Below are 13140 nucleotides of genomic sequence, written 5' to 3'. Positions count from 1 at the left end.
CTGCCCCTCCCTGAGCCTGGTTCTGCTGTAGGTTTCTTCCTGTTAAAAGGGAGTTTTTCCTTCCCACTGTCGCCAAGTGCTTGTTCACAGGGGGTTGTTTTGACCGTTGGGGTTTTTCTGTAATTACTGTATGGCTTTTGCCTTGCAATGTAAAGCGCCTTGGGGCAACTGTTGTTGTGATTTGGCGCTATATAAATAAAATTGATTTTGATGGTCTTCCATTCTGGTGTCCAGCCCAGCGTAACTGTATTCTCAAGAGCATTGCCTCAATGCTGATGATCCCAGTCTGCTCCAAAACTTCGTTGTTTGTAACGAAGTCGCTCCAATGGATGTTGAGGATGGAGTGGAGACAGCGCTGATGAAAGCGTTCCAGGAGTTGTATGTGGCGGCGGTAGGTAACCCACGACTCAGCGCCGTACAAGAGTGTTGTAAGTACGACTGCCCTGTACACAGCAATCTTGGTGCCTTTCTTCAGGTGTTTGTTGTTCCACACCCACTTGTGGAGCCTGCCGAATGCGCAGTTTGCTTTAGCCAGCCTACTGTCGATGTCCTTATCGATCTTGGCGTCAGATGTGATGGTGCATCCCAGGTAGCTGAACTGGTGGACATTTTTCAGCCGTGTCTCGGCAATGGTGATGTGAGGTGGGTGGTAATCCTCCTTGGGGGGAGGCTGATACATCACTTCAGTCTTCTTCAGGTTGATTTCAAGTCCAAAGAGCTGTGTGGCTTCTGCAAAGCAGGAAGTAAGGCGCTGTAACGCTGGTTCAGTATGTGCAACAAGTGCTGCATCATCAACAAACATCAGCTCTCGGACTAGTTGCTCCTGTGTCTTTGTGTAGGCCTGCAGGCGCCTCAGATTGTACAGGTTGCCATCCATGCGGAATTGTATGTAGACGCCGTCGACATCGTCAAGGTCTTCAAAGGCCTGCTGGAGCATCATGCTGAAGAAAATACTGAAGAGAGTCGGTGCAAGCACGCAACCCTGTTTCACCCCACTGGTGATGGGGAAAGGCTGAGAGAGGTCGTTTCTGTATCGAACCTGGCCATTCTGGTCTTCATGGAGCTGGATGACCATGCTGAGAAACTTAGGTGGACAGCCGAGGCGTTTCATTATCTGCCATAGGCCCTTTCTGTTCACACTGTCGAAAGCTTTCGTCAAGTCAACGAACGTCATGTACAACCCTCTGTTCTGCTCCCGGCATTTCTCCTGGAGTTGCCGAAGGACGAACACCATGTCGGTAGTGCCTCTGTTGGCTCTGTAACAGCACTGACTCTCTGGGAGGTGGTCCTCTGCTATGGAGGGAACAGGTCTGTTTAGAAGCACTCTAGCCAGGATCTTGCCTAGGATGGCCAGCAGAGTAATTCCTCTGTAGTTAGAGCAGTCAGACTTTCCCCCTTTGTTCGTGTACAAGGTGATAATGACTGCATCGCGAAGATCCTGTGGTAGCTTGCTTTGCTCCCAGCAACAGATGAGGAGTTCATGGAGTTTGGCGAGTAGCGCGGGGCCCCCATGCTTCCAAATCTCTGGTGATATACCATCAACTCCTGCAGTCTTGCCACTCTTCAACTGCTCTGTGGCCTTCGTAATCTCTGCGAGGGATGGAGAGTCATCTAGTTCTGGTTTAATGGGTTGTTGGGGGATGCGAAGGATTGCAGAATCTTGTACTATGCGGTCGGCGCTGAAGAGAGTCTGAAAGTGTTCCGACCAGCGGCTCAGAATAGACGCTTTGTCTGTGAGAAGCACCTGGCCATTGGTGCTGCGCAGGGGACTCTGGACCTGGTAGGAGGGGCCATACACTGTCTTTGGGGCTTCGTAGAACCCTCTGTAGTCACCTATCAGCATAAAGCTGAGTCTTTTCTGCGAGGGCAATCCACCACTCAGACCTTGTGTGTGTGTGTGTGTGTATATATATATATATATATATATATATATATATATATATATATATATATATATATATACACATACACACACACACACGAGGTCTGTGAGAAAAGTAACGTACCTTTTTATTTTTTTCAAAAACTATATGGATTTGAATCACGTGCGACTACATCAGCCAACCTTGAACCCTCGTGCGCATGCGCGAGTTTTTTCATGCCTGTCCGTTACAGCATTCACCTGTGGGCAGGCTTTGAGTGAGGAGTGGTCCACCCCTCCCGTCGGAATTCCTTTGTCTGACTTCTTCCTGAGAGACTGGCGCTTTGCTTGATCAAAATTTTTTCAGAACCTGTGAAGCACATCGAAGTAGACACCATTCGAGAAATTCAGCTGGTTTTCGGTGAAAATTTTAATGGCTGATGAGAGATTGTGGAGTGTTACTGTCGCTTTAAGGACTTCCCACGGAGCGGGACATCGCGCAGCGCTCAGAGGCACCGTCGCCAGCCTGTTTCGAGCTGAAAACATCCAAATTTAAGCCTCTGTTGACCCAAGACGTCGTGAAAGAACAGAACTTTCAAAAGAGGTCGGGATCAGCAGTTTATCCGGACATTCCACTGTTAAAGGAGATTTTGTAATGAAAGACGTGTGGACGGATTCGCACGTCGGCAGGCAGCCGGCGCGGCGTGCCGCCACACGAAAAAACACCTCCGTGTTGATAACCATTTGTAAAAACCAGGCGGCTTTTGATGGCTTTCAGTTGAGTATCTGAGAAACTGTTTAACAGCTGGACATGTTCCAACTTGTCCTTAAGGCTTCCAACGGAGGCGTTTTTCCTGTGGCGGCGCGCCGCGCCGGCTGCCTGCCAACACGCCAATCCGTCAATCCGTCCGCACGTCTTTCATTACAAAATCTCCTTTAACAGTGGAATGTCCGGATAAACTGCTGATCCCGACCTCTTTTGAAAGTTCTGTTCTCTCACAACGTCCTGGGTCAACAGAGGCTTAAATTTGGAGGTTTTCAGCTTGAAACAGGCTGACGACGGTGCCTCCGAGTGCGGCGCGACGTCCCGCTCCGTGGGAAGTCCTTAAAGCGACAGTAACACTCCATAATCTCTCATCAGCCGTTAAAATTTTCACCAAAAACCAGCTGAATTTCTCGAATGGTGTCCATTTCGATGTGCCTCACAGGTTCTGAAAAAATTTTGATAAAGCAAAGCGCCAGTCTCTCAGCAAGTTGTCAGACAAAGGGATTCCGACGGGAGGGGTGGACCACTCCTCACTCAAAGTCTGCCCACAGGTGAATGACGTAACCGACAGGCGTGAAAAAACTCTCGCATGCCCACGAGGGTTCAAGCTTGTCTGATGCAATCACACGTGATCCAAATCCATATGGTTTTTGAAATCCTACCATCACAAATTCCTGGGAGTCTGATAATGTTTCAGTGCATTAGAGTAACAAATCCAAGAGATGACAGCAGTGATTTAACTGTTTCAATGGTTGGGCATATTGTTTAATGCATCAGCTACTGTAATCTGTAAACGTTTGTGTTCCTACGCCGCACACCAACTTTACAGCTGACTGCATACGTCACACAATAAACCATTCAAATTATAGAAAATACTGAAGACTTCATTCTGACAAGCAAAAGGCAGAAAACTGACAATTTGATGTGGCAATCATGTGAATAGATTAGATTAGCCAGACACGCAGTGGCATCACAAAGCTAGATAGCATTAATTCAAAATATTTTTTCCCACTAATGCACAAGAAGAAGCAACAATAAAAACTCTTCACACAGTCAAAGTGTGTCAAACTTGTCATAATTGTGTACCTCTGGACATAGTTATGTTTCAGGCATTCCCTCAAGCCCCTATCGACTGCGATATGGGCGGAGCTCCAGTCCGGGTGGTTACGGAGACAGTCCACGATCGGTTGGGTGGTCTCAGGCTTCAGAGGAAGTGTCTCATAGAAGGGCCGAAGCTTGAGAGCATACTGTGGGAACCAGTTCATGGCATCCTCCTGTGACCCCACCTGAAACAACCTGGTATATACAGAGGACAGATTAAAGCCAAATCTGACTAAAGATCTCTAAGGAAGCACGCTGCATCGCATAAGATTCATATCATATACTCGTATGCCAACGAGCACCTCAAGCACCCAGTAACGGGTGATAAATATAGTGATTTCCAAGCAACCAGTAGGGGGGGCACTACATGTCAACATTAACATTTACAATGTGAAACTGGAACCATTTATGGCCACAAATTAGCAGCGGCACACTTTTTAAATGATTATATTTTCATTGTGCGCATCATATTACGGATATATACTGACAGAATGCGAAACAGAGAAGAGAAGAAGAAGAACTGGATCAAGAGTAGGGCTTGAAGGGACTGTTACACTCACCGCCAAAAGAATTTCATTCAGCCACCACCACCACAGCCCAACCAAGATAGTTGACATTTGCTGTTCAGAAATCAAAGTTTTTATCCTCAGTCTCCAAAGCACTGCTTACATCCACAGCGCCCATGTGAAATAGTTTACAGACCACACAGGGACCAAAGGAGCAAATTCACACCACTGACATAATTGTTATTCACATTATTCTCTTTATTATATTTAATTTTGTTATGTTTAAAAAAAAGTCAAATATTTCTCCAGCTAAGGCCAGTACCCATTTACAGTTGGCTTTACAAGGACAATGCAGATTAAATATCTTGTCCTAAGACAAAAACATACTCTGAAGCACACACCTGGAGTCAAACCTGCACCTTTATCTTTGTACTTGTGCTTCAATCCCAAAGAGCTACCTGCTCTACTAGCAATATGGCAAGTCAAATTTGAGGGCAAACATTGGTGGCACACCCACCACACCATAGAACCACCACAGGTCCTGGATGGCAACCAACCGGACAGACAACTGATCCATACCCACCTCTCAAAAATAAACATCTAGTTGCAGCAGGCACATCAAATTTGTGTATTCCCTTGACCTTCTCCAACCACTGTGGTCCTCAACACTGAGGCAATGCTGTGCTGGAATCGTGAAAAGAGAAATGCACCAAATATCTAAAATGTCATAGCTGATGTTCCTTCAGAATGCAAAGGATACTCCTCATCTGAGCTGTAACTGCTCAATTGACACAAAGTCACTTCAGCAGTAACTAAAGAGACCTAGTCCCCAAGACACCCAGTAGTCGCCTAAGGTCACTGTTTATCATTCAAGTCTTTCAACAGTACAATAAGATAAGAAGCACCTGGACCCTAAAGACTTGGACCTTCATTATCCTACAAAGACATCATCATCACCAAACAATTCTGTCCAGCAACCTCTTGATTCTCTAATATTGATTCTCTCTATAATTTTCTGTATCAATGAATTTTTTTGATTCGGGACAGTATGATGATGGAGCAGCAAATGCAAAGGAAGTTTTCATGGAGCCACCATGAGACATTTACTGGTTGCAATTTGATGGTAAAAGAAGATAGATGAGAAAGTCATGACGGAGTCAACATTTGAGTTCTGGTAATCAGGTAAATGTGACACCTTCCTGCTTTAATTTGACTTAAATGTGTCAATGCTGACTCATTCATGTGAATGCTGTATTGGCTTAAGTTGTATTCTATATCAATGAAGTCAACGTTTGTGACCAAGGGTTTTTTTTGTTGTTGTTGTTCATTTTTATTTATTTATTTTAAGTGTCTGTCTAAATTTACACAATCTGAAACAATGCTCACCTCAGAGCAACGGTAGAAGTTTCAGGGAACATAAGCACACAATCCCATGACTGGCAGGAGGCATTTTTGTACAGAACCATACGTCCATCAAGCTTCAGCTTAATTTTGCCTTCTCCACTGTAGTCAATCAGGGGCACTTCACGGACGCGGTAAGGGTTGGAGAACACGGTTGAGATTGAAGAGACTGTGTCAAGCAGCCGTCCGAGAAACTGCATTGTTACCTGGGACAGAAATCACAGACTTATGTGATGTTCAGCACAGTCTCTGAATAAGTTAGTCTACCACATCCTGTTCTATAGCAATTACTGATTTATCTTATCACAAACACATGACAGAGTAGAATCATGATTGTTAAAGAGAGCAGTTGTTAATCTTGAGTTTAGTTTCAAAAATGCAATATTTAAAACTAAAAACAGGGAGAGGATGGAAACACTGAAAGAATGAACTCTTTTTTTTAAACAAAATATAATATAAAAACAGAAAAAAATGTTAAAAATGTTAAGGAAGTGAAAATTGTAGATTCTAGAGCCATATTATGTGTACAACTTGGGGATGCATAAACAGGCTGATTCATCAAATAATTTTGAAAGAAATTAACAATGTGAAATAGTGGCACTTTCTTTGGGCATTTGGCTATAATGAGTTTGCTTCTCAATTTTCTTTTGATAAGTTAAAGTTGAAAAACATCCAAAACACCACCACATCTTTGCTGAGGTGAAGGCAGAAGCTTTGAAACAGTTAATTTTGTCTTACCAATGGTTCAAAACATGCACAGTGTCTTACAGAGAATTTGAGAAGTTACAATAAGAGACTGTTTGCTTATCTTCTTAACTTGATAACTGACGTAATTATGGTCAACATGGTGGTTTGATGGTTAGTTCTGCTACCTCCCAGTGAGAAGGTCCTAGATTTGCTTCCGATTTAGTCCTTCTGTGTGGAGTTTGCATGTTCTCTCCGTGTTAGTGTGGACTGCCTCCAGTGCTCCACCTTCCTCCCACTTCCAAAGACATAAACCGAACACAGGTGTGAGTGAGTTTGTCGAACACGTCAGCCCGACGATAGGCTAGCGGCTTGTCCATGGTGGACCAAATTCTGATCTAAAATAATAAACCCAAAATAGGGGAAATAGGGGGTTGCCATGGCAATGGACGTGGTTGACAGCAGTGGTATAGGATGTAAAATACTAGCACACAGACAGACTCATATCTGTCTACTTTGACTTTTCTATCCCTGTTCACAGTCAGACTCAGTTCCACTTACCATGGTAACTAAACCATTAGTTCCATTTTGGTCAAATTTATGCTTAAAGAAGTGTTTCATTTCCTTTGTTAGTCCAACAATCTGAAACCTGAGCATAGTTTAACCTATTAAAAATACAGAAAAAGGAAATGATAATTGGAAAGCTGCAGCAGTCAAACGCTTATCTTTTGTTTTTCTTCATGAATTAATTGAAGCAATTAATTAATCCTCTCCCTCCCAACTCTTCTGTACTTTGCTGCATGGTGAAACCGTCTGATGAGACCGATGATTAAGTTGTGCACATATCATTCATCACAGAAACTACTGTGGACAAACTGTATCTGCATGAATTACCGACCAATTCCCATTTAAGTCAAAATGGGAGCCTTGCTACTGTCAAGACATGAAGTTTGTAAAATGTGTAAAAAAAAACATTAGAATTTTGCCCAGGCTGAAGAGGATTAAGAATATAGTGGACAACCATGTTTCTGACAATCAACAAACTGATCATTTTAGCTGTATTTGGAGGTACAAAATGTAATCACATCCAATTGTGAGCAAGGTCTGACTTTTTTGTGTGTGATGGACTGAATCATGACATAAAAATCAATAAATGAATCTTTAACACATGAACAAACTCTAAGAGGAATTAATCATGCGTTGGAACTGATACTAATCCCATGATTTAAAAAAAAGACATATTATTCACCTTTTAACCAAGCTACAAAACACAGAGATGATTCTATATGAATAAATCATTCTCAGGTCTCCAAGAAACAACATGTTTCTAATTGTTGTTTTAAATGGAAAGGAGCTGCACCTCACCAAGGAACAGGAGCCAAAAAACAAAAACATTAAAAAAAAGAAAGAAAGAAAGAAAGAAAGAAAGAAAGAAAGAAAGAAAGAAAGCAAGGAAAAAGGATCACATGACCAGTGAAGGCAGGCAAAGTATGTGTCATATAAAAAAAGTCCCACAGGACCTTAGCCCTGTTGTTCTCAACCACCTCAATCAACACAAGTTGAAAATGAAACTTAAATTTTCAAAGGCGTTTTTACACGTACACACATAGAACAGCAGCACTTTGAGGATACTTACAAAACTCCAACCACATTTAACTGGAAATACAAAGACAAAATCTGATTGTGGACAAAAATGGTAACTAAAATTACTATGATGTCTAAATAAGGCTGTAACTATAATCACCACTACTGCAATTACTGAATACTCTAAGAGAAAGTGCATATGCAAATTTTCAAGGTCATGCCTTCAAATGTGTTTAACGACCATCATAAAGCAAACAGTTATTTGATGAACAGTGCTATAAAACAGCTGATTTTTCATTTACCGCTGATGCTAACTCATGCAACTTTCGCATCTCCACGAAATAACTAAGTAACCACGGCTGGAGGTGTTCCAGTCATCTTTTGACTTATTTCTCTGTGAGATTTGTTTCTGTTCCTTGACTCCGACGAGGAGTACGTGATTCATGCTTGTGGCTAACCCAGTTTTCGTTATCAGAAACGACAAGAAAAACCTACTAATGAACCCCCTCCAACTCATTTAAAAACACAAAAGGTAACAAACGTTGGCAGAATCCATACTTTCGCTACCAGTGCGTCTATGGTGGCATAAAATATTTGTAAAACGGGCTTTTTGTGAGTTCTCACCTCTTAGCCTTCGTCCTCCAGCTGCCGACTTCTGACGGAGACATCAACAACCAACGCCGCAACCAACCCTGCTACCCATCATCGTGACTGACGTGAGCCAGTCCAATCAGAGCGCGAGAAGAGGAAAGCTCGGTTTAAATGGGCGGGCATTTCGACTGTTTTAAAGGAGACACTTATTGATATTATTTATTTTTTTTATTTGTTATTTATGGGTGATTCTTAGACTACGGGGAATTATTATGTCCTTTGATCATATTGTATGAAAAACAGAAAAAAGGGAAAATTTCACACTTTTATAGTTATCTTTACAATGAAAGTGTGTTAAGAAATTTGTTCTAGTAGTCTATGATGACTTTTTCACCCTTTTTCATCATCATTATATGCAAATATTGCCGTTTTGTGCTTGTCCCACACCCAGACTTTTGATCTTCAATGATAAAAATGAATGGTAAAGAAACGTTTTTTCTAATGTTTTAAAATATCTCAATAAAATATCAGTAAAATAATCAAAACATAATTGTGGTATTCAATGTCATACAACTGTTGTGATTTCTTTTAAACAAAATGTAGTTGTCCCACACTATTGCCGTAATTTCCACCACAACACTGTAATGTCCCTTTAAACAGTTTGTGTGAAAGATTGTTTGGGTAGTTTCTATGGAGATAAACAGTGACATCAGAGCACATGTATGTAGCGCCAAATCACAACAAACAGTTGCCCCAAGGAGCTTTATATTGTAAGGCAATGGTGTGGTGGAAATTACATTTACAAGGCCAATAGTGCCCGTAGTTAAAGAATCACCCTTATACCGGGGAGAGGGGTAATAAAAATGTAGATTTTTTTTATCGTAGTGAAAACAGCCACATGCAAAGACAAATGTTACTTTAAGTCAAGAAATGTATATATAACTGTATCTTTTTTCAATGATTTCCTTCCGATCTTTATCTGAAATTATTTATGTTTTTAAAATGTACGAGGGTAGGCTGAAAAGTTCTAAGGCTGACTATGATGCAGTTGTTGAATTGAACAAATTCAGGGTTATTTTTCTACATAGTCTCCCTGTAACTCCACACACTTCTTCCAACAGTGCTTGAGTGCTTCGATTCCCTTGGCATAGAAGCTTTCATCTTGAGAGTCAAAATAGTCCTCAACGGCAGCCATCACCTCATCGTTGCTCCGATAGTCCTTCCCAGCCAAGTTTTTTTTTCAAGTTTGGGAACAGATGAAAGTCCAAGGGTGCCAAGTCAGGGGAGTATGGTGGGTGATCTACCAGTTCGAATCCACACTCGTGGATAGTGGCCAAATTGCGCCAAGTTTACCTTCGACATGACTAGCCTGGTGTGTTTCTGATCAGGCGTCAGAAGACGTGGCACCCACCGAGCTGACACTTTTGACATTCCAAGTTCTTCATGCAGAATGTGTTCAATTCTCTCACGGGATATTCCCACAGCATCTGCTAGCTGATTAATCGTCGATCATCTGTTGTCCATTACCATTTCATGAACAAGGTCAATGTTTTCTGGGTTGTGGCTGTTGCAGGCCGCCCGGACCTTGGGTCATCTTCAAGGCTCTCTCTGCCCCTCTTAAATTCAGCTGCCCACTTCTGCACTGTAGATATGGAGGGAGCTTCATCCCCTTATGTAGCAACCATATCCGCATGAATGTCCTTGGGCTTTAACCCCTTCTTATGCAGGTACTTAATCACACTACGATGCCAGATTTTGTCCATTTTTGCCGTTTCCCTCTACCACGAACTTTCAAACTTGGCTATGAACCACAAACTACCTCACAACCTGGAAGAAAATAACACATTTAGTCATCAGAAGAGTTTAACTTAATGCATGCCAAGTTTTATTGAAATGGCATTTCTCCTTCTTAGTGAGCCTTAGAACTTTTCAGCCTACCCTCGTAATTTGTATAATTTTTTTCTCATGTTGTACCCCTCATTATTTAACCTTTTTATACTTTTTAATCCTTGATAACCACAATGGAAATAAGCCTCCTTCATTTTTAGAGGCTTTATTTTGTTTATCCTTACTCATAGATTTTCTGTATATTTTCTAAGTAATTTTATTGCCAAAATAAAAGTTACAGTCATTGCTAAAATAAAAGTTACAGTCATGTACATCTTTCGGTGCTGGAATGGAGAACAAAGTAATCAAAACTGTCTCTTCTTTTTTTCAGTCTGCGGACAATATGCTGTTGACCTTACCTTCAAAAATGCAATACACTAAATATCTAATTCAATAACTCGTATGTGGACTGCGTTTGTAACAAACTATGGAACAGCAGTGGATTAGGCGCCACTTTATGTTGTCAATTTTGTTTTTAGTCACTAATTTTGCACAATTTTGTAATGTATTGGTCTTCCATCCTGTTTGTGATCTTCATAGATGGAATTTTAAGGTGCAGTCAAGGATAAGAAGGGTGTCCAGTTCAGTGACCTCAGAGTTGCACCTTTGTTTTGTGGTTCTGTTGGTTTCATCGGGCAGTGACCTCCGATGCTCACTGAGCAGGTTTGAGGCATAGTGTGAAATGGCTGAGATAAGAATCAGCACCTCCAAATCTGAGGTCCTCTGTTGGAAAAACCCCAGGTAGAGGGGTTTAAGTAACTTGGGTGTTGTTCACGAGTCGTCTTCACAGCAATCGCTTGGTGGTGAGGAAGAATGATTCTTGATCAGTTCCTGGATGAGAAGCAGGATGGGGTGAAAATCTATATCCAGGGTCAATCTAGAGACACTTGGCATCATGGGTTTGTTTGAGGTAGGGAAGTCGCTGCATGCTCACATACACACGTCCTTGACAAATTCTTAACCTGGTCCGATGGCTGGGAACTCCCAGACTGGATCAGAATCTGAGGACCTGCTGCAGCCTTCATCTGCCTTCACAGCATTTGGGTTGCAAGCCATCACCTCTTTGGCCTGATCCGCCACTGAGGACTTCTTGTTCCACCAGAGCCCCGTTAGCCATCTCGTATTCAGGGTTCCTGTTGGGCCTATTTGGTTACTGTAGCAGCCACAGGGCACACAAGGATCTCAACATATTTCACCCCAATAGGCAATCCCCTACTTGATTTGTTACTCAAGGTGTCGCTATGTGGATGAGGGGTTGGATTTTGTTCACGAGTGGGAGTAGAGTGAGATCTGTAGTCATTTTGCATGAACATGTTGTACTCATTGTTCTCACTTTTAAAAACTGTTTTGGCACTCTGGCAAAACAATTTCCTTTGGGATGAATAAACTTCTTTCTTGTTCTTATAGAGTTGGATCAGGGCAACGTCTGCTCTTTTACAGACACTGTCTGTAGCAGATCGTTGTGGTGAAGAAGGCAACACTTTTAATTGGATTTCTGCTCCTATCTTCACCTATGGTGAAGTTGTAGATACAAGCGGCGGAAATCGGGTGCCTCCGTTGGGTATCTGGGCTTACACTCCTGTACAGGGTGAAAACTTGGAGAGACTCAGAGTAGAGCCGCTGCTTCTTCACATGGAGCTGAGGTGGTTCTAATAGCCTTGGGAGGGCGGCTTGGTCTACCACCAACGTGCAACCTGAACTGGACCTGGTTAAGTGTCAGAAAATTAATGAATGAATTGTTAATCCACATGAAGAGTCCCATTGCAAATAAAATGCGGGTTGATAATAAATATGGAATATGGTGATGGATGGATGGATGGGTGCTTTGAAACTCAGCCACATGGGGTGTGCAGCCAGTACATTCTGAGTGCTGGTCCCAAGCCCGGATAAATGAGGAGGGTTGCGTCAGGAAGGGCATCCGGCGTAAAACAAGCCAACCCAACTATGCAGACTCAGAATCGAATTCCCATACCGGATCGGTCGCAGCCCGGGTTAACAACGTCCGCCACCGGTGCTATTGCCCAACAGGGTGCCGGTGGAAATTGGGCTACGGCTGGGCGAAGACGACGAAGAAGAGGAGGAAAACGTTGCCACGAACAGCGGGAGAAGAAGAAAACTAGAAGGGTGGAAATGAGAGTGGGGACTTTGAATGTTGGTAGTATGACTGGTAAAGGGAGAGAGCTGGCTGATATGATGGAGAGGAGAAAGGTAGACATATTGTGTGTGCAAGAGACCAAGTGGAAGGGAAGTAAGAGCAGGAGCATCGGCGGTGGGTACAAGTTGTTGTACCATGGTGAGGACAGGAAGAGAAGTGGTGTTGGGGTCATTTTAAAGGAAGAGTATGTTAAAAGTGTCTTGGAGGTTAAGCGAGTGTCTGACAGGGTGATGAGTGTGAAGTTGGAAATTGAAGGGGTGATGATGAATATCATCAGTGCATATGCCCCACAGGTAGATTGTGAGATGAAGGAGAAAGAAGATTTCTGGAGTGTATTAGATGAGGTGGTGGAGAGTGTGCCCAAGCATGAAAGAGTGGGGATAGGAGCAGACTTCAATGGGCATGTTGGTGAAGGGAACAGAGGTGATGAGGAAGTAATGGGTAGATATGGTATCAAGGATAAGAATGGGGAAGGACAGATGGTAGTTGATTTTGCAAAAAGGATGGAAATGGCTGTGGTGAATACCTACTTTAAGAAAAGGGAGGAGCACAGGGTAACATATAAGAGTGAAGGAAGGTGCACACAGGTGGACTACATTCTTTA

At 42.6% G+C, this 13140-nt stretch overlaps 1 protein-coding gene across 2 annotated transcripts in view; it reads right to left on the bottom strand.

Annotated features, from left to right (window-relative positions):
• The window catches only part of pla2g6 (phospholipase A2, group VI (cytosolic, calcium-independent)), a 57953-nt gene extending 49332 nt beyond the window's left edge, over nt 1-8621 (bottom strand). For both annotated transcript variants that reach the window (XM_034187959.1, XM_034187960.1), the window contains exons 1-3: nt 8528-8621; nt 5621-5841; nt 3714-3923 (exon numbers count right to left, since the gene is read on the bottom strand). In XM_034187959.1, the coding sequence (XP_034043850.1) occupies nt 3714-3923; nt 5621-5835 (425 nt within the window). In that variant the 5' untranslated portion in view covers nt 5836-5841; nt 8528-8621. The remainder of the gene's footprint in view (nt 1-3713; nt 3924-5620; nt 5842-8527) is intronic.
• Between the last annotated feature and the right edge of the window lie 4519 nt (nt 8622-13140).

This window comes from Thalassophryne amazonica, chromosome 15 (genome assembly GCF_902500255.1).
Source record: "Thalassophryne amazonica chromosome 15, fThaAma1.1, whole genome shotgun sequence".
Lineage (NCBI taxonomy): Eukaryota > Metazoa > Chordata > Actinopteri > Batrachoidiformes > Batrachoididae > Thalassophryne > Thalassophryne amazonica.
Note: the sequence above shows the minus strand (reverse complement) of the source record. Positions and strands in the feature narration are given on the sequence as shown.